Source organism: Lithobates pipiens, unplaced genomic scaffold, assembly GCF_037356315.1.
Source record: "Lithobates pipiens isolate NorthernLeopardFrog02 unplaced genomic scaffold, aLitPip1_a1.2 Scaffold_23, whole genome shotgun sequence".
NCBI lineage: Eukaryota > Metazoa > Chordata > Amphibia > Anura > Ranidae > Lithobates > Lithobates pipiens.
Window position 1 is genome coordinate 101,891,300 of NW_027507785.1, and position 16,453 is coordinate 101,907,752.

General features: G+C 37.1%; 1 protein-coding gene across 1 annotated transcript in view; it reads left to right on the forward strand.

Moving 5' to 3' along the window:
* The window catches only part of SLC6A11 (solute carrier family 6 member 11), a 376,923-nt gene extending 366,215 nt beyond the window's left edge, over nt 1-10,708 (forward strand). Inside the window, exon 15 of the mRNA XM_077452108.1 lies at nt 116-10,708. Coding sequence (XP_077308234.1) covers nt 116-268 — 153 coding nt within the window. The 3' untranslated portion in view covers nt 269-10,708. The remainder of the gene's footprint in view (nt 1-115) is intronic.
* Nucleotides 10,709-16,453: the final 5,745 nt, after the last annotated feature.

Consider the following 16,453-nt stretch of genomic DNA (forward strand, 5'->3'; position numbering starts at 1 on the left):
TCAAATTTAAAATGGCTGCTCTTTGCTGGCATTTTCTTTTGTAAACATTTATTAGCTTGACTTGCCTTTTTTTTACATTTGTGTAAAACTATCTCAAAAACTACATTTTTTGCAGAGATTCAAAAAGTTGATAATACCCAGTCCAGACTTGAAAATGAGAGGGCAACTTGCAGCTGCTGCCTGTACAAATGCTGTCAACGACTGTGACGCCAGGCTTACAGGTGATGGAACCATATCGGCCATTACAGAAAAAGAAACTCACTTCTAAAAGGATATTTTATTTTCTGGCTGTTGTTTTGTAAAATAAGAATATGAAAAGGATAAAATATTATTACACGCAGACTAATAGAGGCTCACTTGTTTCACACAGATTTTAACATGTTTAATTTCAAAGTGCACATTGTATACTGTTTAAAGTGATTTTTAATTATTATATAAGTGACTGATTACAAAAAAAAAACAGTATTGTATGTTCTTTTAGTGCCAAGTTTATGTAATAATGTGATACTGGTCAATGTTTTATATAGAGCTTTAGACACATGTATAGTGTGTTGTAAAATTTTTATACTTGGATTTTATGAAGCATGGTGTTTGTATAGAAACTTCTTCTAATCTACTGTACACAAAGTTGACCATTCCAGTTTTTAATGCATGCCTGTAAAAAAGCCTCTTTTCAGATTTTCCAAGTTCTATACCAATACCCTTTTTCAACACTCTTCCTTTGAATGCCAGTGTATGTCCTGAACCATCACTGTGGTTTTGGTTTGTCCAAGGTAAAATAAAATAAAAATGTGCTACTTATTGCTAATTTATAACTCAGTATATACCCGTAATGTCTTACCCTCTTATATTGTTGATTCTGAACATTCTCTACAGCGGCACGCAAATCTGATAGCAGAGTCAAAATGATCAATGACATAAACAAAATGTTCTGTATATACTGAACCTTGAAGTATCTATCTATTGCACCTATGGATTGTTTCAGATTTTGTTTTTTGCCATAGTTAAATACAAACAGAGACCTTGGAATGCAGCTGTGCAAAAGGAATGCTTCTTCTTTACTGCCTCTCCACTAAATTCTGTAAGCACAGCTATTCATGTAGTTCTTTTCAAGCACAATATAATCTATGAACCTTTATTTTTGGGCTTATGCATTAAAAGCCTACACAATGATAAGGGAAGAAGAAAGGAATTGAATCGTATTTACAGAGTAAATTACAGCAACAAAGTAAATGTGTTGTTGGTTGTAATGAAAGAACATCCCTAAATACACTTATAACTTATTTTGTTATTTTAATTATATTATGAACTTTTATTGCTTTACTTGAAATTTGTATATCTTTTTTTTTTTTTAGAACGTATATAAGTAATATAATAATATACAGTTTCTAGCCCAGTAAAAAAATAATATTCTTGAATAATGAAAGGAATAAGTACGTTGCAGTGTTTTCAGACATGATCCTATTTGCGGAGAAGTGGTTTGCTGGATAAGATATCTGTCATGTTCACACAGAAGTTTGTATCAGCAAACTCAGAGATCAACAAACTCCGACATGACCATTCAGTGGTGCACTGATTAACCCTAGCTGTTATGGTCATTTTCAGTGAACACTATTGAATATATTGCATAATAATAGATACATTCAGCAATGTTGCAGAACATTTGTATCAGTAGTGAAGGTTTGTTTTAGAAAGATATATTCATCTTCATATGATTTAAAAGTAGTATACCATGATAAAAAATAAGCAGCTCCTGACCCCTGAATTAAACATACATAAAGAAACCTGTTTTTTTAATACAACATCACCATTAGTGAAGTTAGTGAAGTTATCCTTGAATAAATCCCCACTTCCCTGAGTACAGCCCACCTGGGATAAAACTTGGCTTCCTCTCCAATTTAGTATTTATTTTTTTGCTTTGACAATATCTCAGATGACTCCTTTTTTATATTGCATATGCGCTGCAGCCTCATTCATTTCCATGGGCAAGCCATACTCATGCAAGCTCCCAATGGTCCCTCAGAGTACAACTTATTCATAGGAATGAAAGGGGTGGGGATGCGCATGCATAGTATGAAGAGGAAGTGGCCAGGATCTTGCCAAAGTAAATATTAATGATCAGGTAAATATTCAAGGAGCTGGCAGAGTTAGTAAAGGACAGGTTCACTAAAGGTCCATTCAATTTGGTTTCAATGTAAACAGAATCATTGCCTTTAAACTTTTGTGTGGCTCTAGAATCAGAAGGTGGCTACTGTTGTTGGAGGGCAGGATTACTTCTTAAACGGGTGTCTTCCTTGATGACACATGACATTTTTAAGCTTTTGCCCTATCAGTTTTTATCTGGTTGAGAATGTTCTCACTTCAGTAGCACTATCTGACTATAGGTCACATTCCTGTTCAAGGGTGGTGACTTGTTGAGGAGCTTGAGGAGCTGAGGAGTTGCTGGTCACCTGTACTTCCTAGTCTGGTAAGTATTAATAAACACATAAAGCATACTTTATACTATATGTTTATATGTAAAAAAAATTAAATGTACCTTATGTAGAGGTAGACTTAAAAAAGGCAGATTAGTAAAAGTTCCAGAACAGTTGCAATTTGATTTACTAAAGGCAAATTGACTGTGCACTTTGCAATGTGCAGTTGCTCCACAGCTTAGTAAATGAGGTAATGTTTCACTTTACAAGGAATACCCAAGGAAAATAAAGCAGTATTTTTAATTAGACACAATTGGATGATAGACTTCAGCATAGTTTCTGTTCATTTACTAAGTTCTGGAGCAACTGTTCTTGCAGAATGCAACTGCACTTTGCAAAGTGCACAGTCTATTTGACTTTAGTAAATCAAACCCCTTATGTACACATTTATGCATTGGTCATTTAAAGGTAGACAATCTGTACATAATGTTAGCTTTTTTATGTGACTGAATCATATGGACTTAAAGTGTATTTCCATTTTCAAAGCCACATTTTTAGATGCTCTTTTCTGGATACCCCAGTTTCTGAAAAACCCTACTTAGTTCTCTTTGTTTATGAGGGGACTTATGAGCTGCTTTTCCAATAATTAATCCTGTCTCTACTAGACTAGTTTTGAACACTGTCTGTCCTAACAAAGGGTTAAAGATTTAGAAGCTCATGAAATTCTAAGACTCATACTGAACTTGTAGAGGGATGATTGCAGATAGCCATGATTCCTTCTCCTAAGAAACATCTAAAAGGTAAGAATGATTTTTTTTTGTTTTTTTTAGGTATGTTTTGTGAACAGGAACACATAGCACAAAACACATGTGGGGTTTTCCAAAAGTTGACTGCAAAAGTTGAAATTCACTTTAAGTAAATCTGATCTGTCCTATAAAGTGCCAAAGGCAACAACAGTGCCTGAAAGCAACAGTCTTCAAATTAAGTCCTGCTTCCCTTTGGAGTACCTTGAAATCTAGACACAGGTTGAACACAGGTCATTCATTTCTTTTCATATTAAGAATATGCCCCATCATCCTTTGGCCCCATGCTGTTTAACTGTCAAAGCTAGAGTCTCAGTGACTTTTAAAGGCATATTTATTTGATAGTGGAAAGACCAGAGGCAGAGTGTCAGAGGAGGTGGACTTAACCTTAACTTAGGGCCATATGTACATTCTGGGCCTAGAATCTAAGGGGCTCCACTGGGACACAAATACCAATTTAAACTCTTATGCAAGTAAGTTGCCTGCCCATCAGCACTATTATTTTTTTTTTAGGCCAGATGAAGTTTAAAAAGTTTCAAAATGAGCAAACACAGTGGCAGTATAGTAGTCACTGATGTAACTACAACTAAATTAAACCTTATTGACTGCTATGTATTATTACACTTATAACAATACTACAGTATTTTCAGCCTAAATAAAATAACATATATAATAATATTCAAATACCTCTATACTTTTTTAATAGTATTATGCAGACATCATTAGAAATTTGATTATTTGGAACTTATTTTACATATTGGGGTTGCTTTGTTGCAAATGGTAAAATGTCCATGAATAAGTTGTCTATCAGAAGTCTTGTATACAGTTTGCCATGATCTGTTATATATCAAATGTCTTTCTAAACATAACTTTACTTATATACTGTATATTTAATATATAATGTATTGATTAAGTGCAATACATTTACCTTTAATGACATTTCATGTATATAGAATTATACTTTTAATCATTATTTATGGCAAATCTGTTTAAAAAAACACCAGCTGAAGATTTCCAATACAGAATATCAATTGTATACATTATTTTTTGCTTTAATCAATTCAATATCAATTAATAAATCACTAAAATTTTACTTTTTTAAACTAACATTGCATTTAAAAATGAAAAACTGCATTTGAATTCGGTGCACAGTTTTATTCTGTGCATGAAAACATATAACTGCTTAAAAAATGTTTAGTAACTTGACTGTTAAGGTTTTCAAAAATAATGCTAACTATACACAAATTGTGTGCTTAAAACTCAGAGAAATATAATTCTGTTATGGTGTAATACATGATATAGGATATATAATTCAGTTATGGTGTTATATGAAATATTTTAAACACAAGTGACAAATGTTTATTAGAAGCTATCATTGTTTTGTCCTTGTTAATACTGTAGAACACAGAATTATAGTGATGGTGTTTTCTATTACACAACAAAAATGATGCTGCCAAACACAGTGTGCATTTATTTTCACATAAGTTCACTAGAAAATCAAAGAGACAGATAAATACATATATTAATAATATATTCATATATTCAATAATATATTGTAAATACATAGAATTGTGGACTAAATCAGCTGTACCATTATATTTTTAAGCATTATATTTTTATTTAAAAATAATTTTACAACAATAGTTTTAGTATCATAGCTAACATAATTAATTCATAGGTCATAAATTGTTAATTTAAGTCAAAGAAATAATGCATTTCTATATTTTTGTTACACATATCATGAGCACAAAGTAAAATGTAATGATTCGTTAGCTGCTACTTGTAAATTGGTAAAAGCAAATTCAAAGTTGAAGTTTTGGTGTATTTGTTATAAATATAGCAAGATTTTTACCTCTGTACAGCTGAACTCAATATCCTTTAGTGCCCAATTAGATAAAAACCTTTTCTAATACTTATAACTCTTAATCTTAATCTAAGCTTCCCATATTCCCACAATGGGTAAGCCAAGATAAAGAAAAAATGTAAACTATGAATGACAATTGACAAATTGTTAAAAATTGAAAACTTGGACTAACAATATAAACTGTTGTCCTGGTTAAAATTGCAGCAAAAAAAATAATATATATTAAAATGCTAGTTGTATCTGTAATTATACAGATTGTAAATTATTTTATAAAATTTCACAATCATAAGTTAATCAAAGTGCATGTAATGACAAAGTTTTTCTTTTTTAGTTTTTGGATACAGTAGGGGAGAATTAGACATTCTGTCAAGTTTTTTTTTTACCCCTCTGTTCTCCTGCCACAGAAATAGAAAGTGAAGGGAAGTCCAAAATGTTATAGTAGACATTAAAGGAAGAGGACGTTGTGGATTTTCCTTTAATTTGTTGTTGGATTCCCGGGACAAGAAGTAAAGTGAAGTCTCCAGAACAGGACACAGAAAGCACAAAAGCTTGATAGGGGTTATAGCCCTTCCCTATTCCATTCAAAATCAAACAAAAAGGTTTTCCTAAACATATATTTCAAGCATGATATTTAATGTTTAACATGAGATCAGACAGATGATTAAAATTAATGTATTCCAAACATGTTCAATCGGTTAATATTACCCAATGTGTGTTTGTGTTCATGTCAGCATTATGAAAGCTATATTTTGACACCAACTATATCCATGTCAAAGAATATAATTAACTACCAAAGTACAAACTTCCAAACTACAGATAGTGGCCTGTATTAAAACATGACTGGCTGCTATTGGAAGCTGTGCATTAATATTTCATTAGTTCATTAAAGTGTTAACTTTTGTAAAAAGCAATTATAGTTCTGGCAAGACAAATGTAGTTTGTAAATGGGTGAGCAATGAAATTAGATATCAGCATGATTTAATACAACCAAGTAAACCAAGTAACTTTACTAAACTGAAATTATAATACCAAGAGTGCCTACATTTTCTACTGAAGAGTAAAGGGTGTCAATTTATGGACACGTCAAATAAACTAGAAAATGTGACTACTCAAAAACAGGTCTATCAGGTAGTGAAATCTAGTTTCAAGCATTCCATAAATGAGAGTCAACGTTTTGCATCATAGGAATAGACAATCAAAAATATTTCTGGCAGATTAAAAGTAATATTTAATTAAGGTCTATTAAGGTCTATTAAGTGCATTTATCAACAATCACATGTACAGTGCAGTGTGCTATGATAACCAATCAGAAAACATTTACTAACTAAACTAGTTGCTGTAAATTGAAAGGTGATAGGTCACTATAAGTACATTCTGTGAATCAATGCCATTGTTTGCACTGCCTTATTGAATGTAAATATTTACTTTTAGAAGGTGCCCACTAAAATAAAATAAGTGAGCTCCCATGGCAACTGCCTGGGTAGCAGTTTGTAACTTTCTCTCTTCACCAATGGAGGGACAAAAAAAGCAAATCTAACATCCACAGTACTTAACCTCCCTGGCGGTATGATTAGTTCTGATTTTAGGTGCTGAAAGCGGTACAATTATTTTGCATGGAAATTTGGCGTTTTATATTGTAGTCCTGTAATTCTTAGGAATAACTCTCTTAAATCTGTTCAAACCAGAGTCTAGCAGACAGCCCGGGTATGATAACGTTTATAATATAATAAATAATAATAAAAATTATTCAATAATGTAATCAAATCCAAAAACACTGAAATTTGCTAATTTGCAGAATTGTCGCTGTCATTATATTTAGTGTTTGATGACAAATTTCCCCACAAATCGCTATCGCTCAATTCTGCAAGTGATTATCATTTATTATTGCTGTTTTCTAGTTGGTCTAAAATCACTTTTGACATAAAGGGACACTTTTTGGTTGCTATGGACAATCTCCAAATTCCAGGCAGAAAAAACTGTATTTATTATAATATAAAAGTGCATGCAGGGCACTGCACAGACCACTAGGGACAAAGGGGTGTGTCATTTTTTTATACAGTACTGTAATCTGTAAGATTACAGTACTGTGTGTGTTTTGTGTATTTTAACTTGAATTTGGCGCCGATCTCCGCTCCCGGGCGCCGTAACGTCGCAGGGAATGGAGCTCGGCGGCATTCGGGCACTGTGTGAATCGAGCGGAGGACAGCTCGATCACACAGCGCAGAGGAAATCGCTGGATCCAGGGGACAAGGTAAGTAACTCTCCCTGTATCCAGCGATGCAATCCCGAGTCTGGCTTGGAGTTACCCCTTATGATAGTAAAATCCTAACCCGAGCCAGACTCGGGATCACCGCCAGGGAGGTTAAGAGAGTGATTTGAACTCCTTTACAAGTGCTTTCATTCTCATCTGATCTTCTTGAAGGTTTGTTGTTTTTGGCCTTCTCGATTGGCCAATCAGTGATAATGTAGCTCCCATGAATGCACATGGCAACTCATTAATTTTGGCACCAAGGCATGGCAAGATTGTACTCCTCACTGCACATACCATGTTTACAATCTAAATCAGTTTGTTAGCAGCCAAGTAAGAAGCATAAATAAGAAGCATTTGTTGAAATGAGACATAGTATGTCTCTTCTATAATAAACGCTTTCATGGTAACAATTCGTTCTTCAAGTAAGGTTCAACTTTACCTTAAACAGCATTTGAAAGAAGAGATTGTAGGGTATTTTTAAGTCAGCAAATAACCCCCATTGAAGCTTATGTACACAATGAGAAAGTATCACAGTTGCTCCTGAACTATACTTGATGGATGCTAGGGGGACTGGATGTCCAAGATGTCTAGAGTAAGGAAAAAGTATGCACTAATTATGTAGACTTTTTTCTGTCCTCTAGCATGTTTGCAGAGCTCAAAAAAGCCTAGAAGCTGAATAAATCTGCTCAATTTGCTTGAAATGGTGTGTGGACCTGGCATAGGAATGCCAATGGACCCAAGCCTTTGAAAATAGAAGCATAAAAGCATATTTTATTCATACTGCAGAATTATTGCTATTATACATCTTTATACACTATGGCTACACTGACAGACTCAGGTCAAAATATATTTAATACTGTGAATTTTACAATGACATTACAGAATTATCTCTAATTTTTGATCTACATTGGTAAATATTTGATATTTTGCGAATAAGAATATAACGTGTCACATACTGTTTATGAGCAAATAGAATTCATAGTTTTGATCTTTGTATAGTACACTTAAGCAATAAAAAAATATTTAAAGCTTTGTGTAATAAAAATAGATTTAAAAAAAAAATTAAGAAAAAGTGATTTAAGGGCTGCACAACTTTGGTTAACTTATATATAAGTAAACACTACTATTTTATGTATTCTTAGACCAAATAAAATCAGGTTATCCTCTAACAGTATATAGCTAGATTATAAATGAAATTAATTATATTCTAGCACTTGACCAGGGCCAGATTTTCATTAACACCTTCATAAAGCAGCTATAGGCACATAAACCTGGTGTCATACACATTTGCAAAGAATTAGACACTCTTTACTTGGGAAAGCAAATGGTCACTTAGCTTAGTAAATAAAGTTAAAGCAACCCTTTTGCTATAAATAATTGTTTAAACTAAGGCCTGCCTGTAAAAGAAGATAGTGCATGCTCTCCCTTCCTGCTACCTGAGCTGCCTCACTCTAAAGTTGAAAATGCACTGATGCTAAAATTCCACACTAAGACTTTATGCACACAGACAATCTGAAACATAAACTGTGCTCCAATATAAAATCCCTGGGGGTTTTCCTCACCCGGGGAGGTGACAGGTGACTGGTGTCATGTAAAGCCACCCACAGAAGTGACATGCTTTTGTGCATTGGCATAAGCATATGTTCCCTGAACACAGAATGTCCATGTTCAAGGAATACCTCACTTAAAGGAGTTTAATCTCTTAGGTCTTCTACAGTGTCATTTGTTTCTTCTACTTACCTCTACATCACTACTGTATCCTATGCATGCACCCCCTATAGCTAGCTAATCTTAATGAAAGTTAATTTGGATGGGTTACATTTATGGATTAGTTGCTATTGTTTTCCCAAGATTGGGGATGAGGTTTGGGTTAGCTGCTACCAAAGGATTTGTTGGCCAAAAACATCACAGGTTTGGAGGCAGAGATAAGGAACAACCTGAAATGCAGTGCATAGCCTCTGGGTCTGGTTATCTAAGTCACAAGAGGCATTAAGCTGAAGAAATTGATAACCCATCCCACTTTCTATAAAAGAGTGGGCTAACAGCAACCATATTGTGAGTGTGTGTTAAAGCTATAGGGGAAATTACATTTTTGTTTACATTATGAAATTGGTACCTATGGCAGTGCCCAGCTTCCCATGCCTTTTGTTTGACAATAGCCTTACAAATGGCCAGAATTCAATAACAAAAATATAGACTTTGATGGGGTTCACTGCAGCATTCACAAACCTCAAGAAAGATTTGCAAAACTTTTTATTAACTGAACTCAGTCAGATTCACTCCTTCTTACCTTCTTAAGCCAGGAACTGGGAGTACTAAACATTTTATAAACATGCATGATCAGCAGGTTTTAAATGATTGTTAGGTATGACAAACACTTCCTGACCTCCAACATTTCTATAGGGTAAATGTAACAGATGTGTGGTCAGATAGTGACCGCTCTCATTGGAGACTATCTTTCAAGTCTTAACATAATAGAGTATATATATTTTTTTGCAAACAAGTCTTTAATGTCCTAGAACATTTCTGGTTGTTAATAACCTTTTCCTGTTGTAGGAAAAATGTGGAGCAGTAGGCTTACACTATGGATCATAGTTTCCATCAGTAGAACATTCATTTTCATTACACAAGTAGGCATGGTGGTATTCTGGAACTAGTATGATACACAGAAATATTTTATTGACAACAGCAACACCATGTCATTATGATCTATGTCATGTGTTGGTTATGCCTTGGTGAAAATAAATGGCATGAATGTGATATAATTCACAATCATCTAGTACAGCTGATAGTTATCTAGCTTTTCATTGGTTGCTATGGTCAATACCTTCGCAATTTTTTTGCGCTTTCTAGAGCCCTGTCCTGCTCAATGCAATAAATCAGTTTTGACATATATATATAGGTTATTCATTTGACTATTTCTAACACTTTCCAACCATTGCTTTCTTTCTACAAATATGTTCCAAAATACACTGCTGCTGTTTACCCAGTTTGTGCATTAGTGTTGTATGCGCAATGTTGTTTGACAGTTACCTGTTTGTAATGACAATATGACTTTTTAACCATCTTCTTGCAGGTCATGTATGTTATCCTGTTTGCCCCATATGTGAAATTTGGTATGGTCTAAGTATTATACATACTAACTGTGATATGTGCTGTTCTTGTACATGTGCCAATTTTATGACTTACTCATTTAACACTTCACTGATTTTTTAAGAACTTTTTTTTTTTTTTTGCGAAATTCCTACTAGAATTTCTTTTTTATGCAAAATGTGAAAATATCTTGTCATCGTGATGACTTTTTTGATATGTGGTAGAAAAAAATATGCCCTTTTATGATGTATTTGAACAAAATTAAAGAAAATAAGATTGTAAATGTGTGTAATTTTTTTTTTTTATGGGATGCTGTATGCAGAACTTGTGAATAAACCACTAAAGAATTACAAAACAATAGGACATTTTATAAGGCAGTTCAATTTACAATAAAGACGAGGAGTGTACACTAACTTGTAGAATCCACTCACATTTCTTGTAAATTCTTTAATTTAAACATGGGATTCAGAACAAACTAACAAGTGTCCAGTTACCCAGACAAAGTACAAAGTACCATCCAGTGTATACAGTATAACCTGGGACTATAATAAAAAGGTAAGTGACAGTTTAGTTTTGATATCTTGTCTGTGTAGGTTTGTTAAGGTGAAGAAAAAGCCCTGGACACCCGCAGTGTGAGAAAGGGAAAGGTCTTTTTTAGTAATGTTAGGAAAAATTAAAGGTAAGGGGTATAGGATGTAGAGAAGTGGCTATAAGAAATGAAGGGGGTGGGGGTTAGGGATTGTTGTTTCAGGGTGCAGGGAGTGGGATCTAGACAGTGAAGAAGAGAAAAAGATGGACAAAGAAAAGTATGGGGGAAAGGGTGGCACATAAAAAAGTGAAGCATTTAAGAGGAGCAGCATTTCCTCTGGTGGGTTCAGGTGTATGGTACATAGGGTTTTTTAATCTCAATAAAAAAATAGCTTTACTATCTGCCGGAAACTTGAAATCAACACAATAGAACCACATGCTGTGGTATGTGCTGTGTCATGTTTTGCGAGGTGAGGACAAGGTCTTCCATTTGCTTAATATCCTCTACTCTGTGGATCCACAAAGACATTGGGGTGGAGTGGGCAGATATCTCCATCTTAAGAAATGCAAGATTTTGTGGCATTCAACAAGTGGCAAAGGTTTTAATGGGAATGCTATGATGGTGCAAAAGTAAGACGGTCGGGTCATCTGGGATATGAAAATCCATAAGTCTTTCATTGGGAGAGTTTCTCTGACCTTTCTCCAAAAGAGTTTACGTTTCAGGCAGACACAAAATATGTGGAAGATTAAGCCTTTTCTGATTTGTAGCACTAGCATTTATCAGGCACTGTTGGGCAAAATTTACTGTCAAGACAAGATTTTATAGCTGGTTTCATGGAATTTGGAACACATTGAGAAGTGGAGTATCTTCTGGAGAAAGAGTGATTTGGAGGTTTTTATCCCAAAGTCTGAGGTACGGCACCATTTGGCTCACCTACGGTTAAAAGAGAAGGGTGGAAAGGAGGGAAAGTGAATGTTGTCGTAGAAGGGGCAGCCTTGGCTGGTACCATTGGAGATTGGAAAGGGTTGAGAATAGATCCTATTTACCTTTACTACATCAGCAAGGATGGGCCTAATAACAATTTTGATAAATAAAGCTTTATCACTAAAAGCAAAATTCCTAATTTCTATTAATACTATTCTTTTTAGTAAATTAATTACATGACAATGGGAATTGTATTAGCCACACAAAATAGAAAGCTTTCTAGCAGAATGTACCCACTCACATCTGTTTACAGTATATATCCCTTGTGAATAACTGATACAACACAACTAACTCCCTCTACCAACGTGTATCACCACTGCGCTAAACACAAACCCACCCTATAACCTAAGCTGCTACTTGTACAAAAAATGTGTTAATGTTAGTGCAATAATCCTTTCCTCAAATAGAAAATTCAAAAAAGCATGTAGTGCTCATATGTGCAATTCACTCACAACATATACCTAATTTTATCTTATCTCACATGAGACATATACTGAACTAAACATACATGAATACACTCATATACATCTAAAAAGTGCTAAAATGTGCAAAACAATATATAGTAAAACACATGCACATATACCCAAACTTAATCAGGTAAAACAACATTAATTTAAGTGAAAAAGTAAAGTGAAAAAATGAATTAAAAATAAATGTCCAACAGTGATAGTCCACGTATAAAAAGATAATTAGTGTCCAAATAAAGCGATTATTCCTTCACCACCCCTTCAGTGACCGTGAGTCCCCCAATGTGAATGCACTCACCAGCTATTAAGCCACACACTTTCGTGCTTGGCTAATAAGGCTTTTAACCCTCATTTTCAGAGTTATAACTGCAGGATCATCAGACTTGTGAAGCCCACACACATTGGCCCCTCCTTGATGGAATAACGTGTGTATATAACCTTACAAAAGAAAATAAGCCTCCAATAGCGTAATACAGTTTCAGCAAACTCTTTAATCAAATAAAACCAATTCCAGTGCACTCACATGAACTCCATGAAAAATTTGCCAAATCACATTGCTAATCGATTGTCTGTTGTTTTTTGTATCACTCAAGCCTTTCAATAAAAAATATTAAAAAAAAAAAAAAATTTGCCAAATCACATAAAACGCCACATCAAGCTTGAACTTCTTTTTAAACGTATATGCTGGGGCATGGATAGTCACAGCGGACCCTGGGTTGCACAAGTGATCGAATTGCTTCTCATCCCTCCTTATCACCGCGCTCACTCTGTTTCAAAGGTCCAGTAGTGGTTGGTAGTGATGGACGAACGTTTCGCCCGGCGGTCGTTTCGCGGCGAATTTCCGACTTTCGCCGTCCGCGGGTTCGAACGCCTTTTTCCGTCGTTCGCCCCGGCGGACTTACGTGTTTAATGTATACAAGAACTTTAACCTTTCGTGACACGTTTATCATGTGTTACAGGACAACCAATTGAGACATGACAGCTCATGGACACTTGGACATTCCCCCTAACCTATAAATACACCCGATCCGGTGGCCATTTTACATTCTTTCTTCTGTCACTGTAGGGAAAGGATCCTGTGTGGAGTAGGGACAGAGAAAACGCTAGCTATTTGGTACACAAAAGTTCTTTTCAGGACTGGTATAGGTGTTAGGTCAGCAGCCTGAGTTTCTTTTGTCAGTTTAGATAAAGGGACAGAGCGCTGTATGCTGCTATTTTAGGGACAGCTCAGCCAGATTAGTCTTTCTTCATCATCATCATCATCATCATCATTAGCTGTTACTATCAGGTCCACAAAAGAGCTGTTCCAGCTAATCGTTCCAGCCTACTCTTTTTTGCCAATTTGTATAGGGACAGGCAGGAAGCAGTGTGTCAGGCAGTGAGGATAATTTTAAAGACTTGCTGTTACTATTAGTTCCACAAAGGTTCTTTTCAGGACTGGTATCAGTGGTACGGTAATAGGCTTGTACACGTATAATATTCTTTCTTCCAAATATAGAAAGAATATTATACTTGACTGCTGCCCTTCTGCTGCAGTCTGCTAATCATTCACAACTCACTTGTTCCACAAAGCTCTTTATCAGGACTGGTAACTTGGTCTGTCTAGGGTGCTACGGTACATAGGCTTGGGTGCGGTACAGTCTGCTGTTCTGTAAGGACCGCTATCGGTCCACAATACATAGGGTTGCCGTGCACTACTGCTGACCGCTGCCCTATACTGCAGCAGTCCTTCAGCGGTATAGGGACTGACGCACAGTCTGCTAAACACTAATACACAACCTGCTTGGTCCACAAAAGTTCTTATAAGGACTGGTAACTTGGTATAGGGTGCTACGGTACATAGGCCTGAGTGCGTTACAGTCTGCTGTTCTGTAAGGACCGCTATCGGTCCACAATACATAGGGTTGACGTGCACTACTGCTGACCGCTGCCCTATACTGCAGCAGTCCTTCAGCGGTATAGGGACTGACGCACAGTCTGCTAAACACTAACACACAACCTGCTTGGTCCACAAAAGTTCTTATAAGGACTGGTAACTTGGTATAGGGTGCTACGGTACATAGGCCTGAGTGCAGTACAGTCTGCTGTTCTGTAAGGACTGCTATCGGTCCACAATACATAGGGTTGCCGTGCACTACTGCTGACCGCTGCCCTATACTGCAGCAGTCCTTCAGCGGTATAGGGACTGACGCACAGTCTGCTAAACACTAATACACAACCTGCTTGGTCCACAAAAGTTCTTATAAGGACTGGTAACTTGGTATAGGGTGCTACGGTACATAGGCCTGAGTGCAGTACAGTCTGCTGTTCTGTAAGGACCGCTATCGGTCCACAATACATAGGGTTGCCGTGCACTACTGCTGACCGCTGCCCTATACTGCAGCAGTCCTTCATTGGTATAGGGACTGACGTACAGTCTGCTAATCACTAACACACAACCTGCTTGGTCCACAAAAGTTCTTATAAGGACTGGTAACTTGGTATAGGGTGCTACGGTACATAGGCCTGAGTGCAGTACAGTCTGCTGTTCTGTAAGGACTGCTATCGGTCCACAATACATAGGGTTGCCGTGCACTACTGCTGACCGCTGCCCTATACTGCAGCAGTCCTTCAGCGGTATAGGGACTGACGCACAGTCTGCTAAACACTAATACACAACCTGCTTGGTCCACAAAAGTTCTTATAAGGACTGGTAACTTGGTATAGGGTGCTACGGTACATAGGCCTGAGTGCAGTACAGTCTGCTGTTCTGTAAGGACCGCTATCGGTCCACAATACATAGGGTTGCCGTGCACTACTGCTGACCGCTGCCCTATACTGCAGCAGTCCTTCATTGGTATAGGGACTGACGTACAGTCTGCTAATCACTAACACACAACCTGCTTGGTCCACAAAAGTTCTTATAAGGACTGGTAACTTGGTATAGGGTGCTACGGTACATAGGCCTGAGTGCAGTACAGTCTGCTGTTCTGTAAGGACTGCTATCGGTCCACAATACATAGGGTTGCCGTGCACTACTGCTGACCGCTGCCCTATACTGCAGCAGTCCTTCAGCGGTATAGGGACTGACGCACAGTCTGCTAAACACTAATACACAACCTGCTTGGTCCACAAAAGTTCTTATAAGGACTGGTAACTTGGTATAGGGTGCTACGGTACATAGGCCTGAGTGCAGTACAGTCTGCTGTTCTGTAAGGACCGCTATCGGTCCACAATACATAGGGTTGCCGTGCACTACTGCTGACCGCTGCCCTATACTGCAGCAGTCCTTCATTGGTATAGGGACTGACGTACAGTCTGCTAATCACTAACACACAACCTGCTTGGTCCACAAAAGTTCTTATAAGGACTGGTAACTTGGTATAGGGTGCTACGGTACATAGGCCTGAGTGCAGTACAGTCTGCTGTTCTGTAAGGACTGCTATCGGTCCACAATACATAGGGTTGCCGTGCACTACTGCTGACCGCTGCCCTATACTGCAGCAGTCCTTCAGCGGTATAGGGACTGACGCACAGTCTGCTAAACACTAATACACAACCTGCTTGGTCCACAAAAGTTCTTATAAGGACTGGTAACTTGGTATAGGGTGCTACGGTACATAGGCCTGAGTGCAGTACAGTCTGCTGTTCTGTAAGGACCGCTATCGGTCCACAATACATAGGGTTGCCGTGCACTACTGCTGACCGCTGCCCTATACTGCAGCAGTCCTTCATTGGTATAGGGACTGACGTACAGTCTGCTAATCACTAACACACAACCTGCTTGGTCCACAAAAGTTCTTATAAGGACTGGTAACTTGGTATAGGGTGCTACGGTACATAGGCCTGAGTGCAGTACAGTCTGCTGTTCTGTAAGGACTGCTATCGGTCCACAATACATAGGGTTGCCGTGCACTACTGCTGACCGCTGCCCTATACTGCAGCAGTCCTTCAGCGGTATAGGGACTGACGCACAGTCTGCTAAACACTAATACACAACCTGCTTGGTCCACAAAAGTTCTTATAAGGACTGGTAACTTGGTATAGGGTGCTACGGTACATAGGCCTG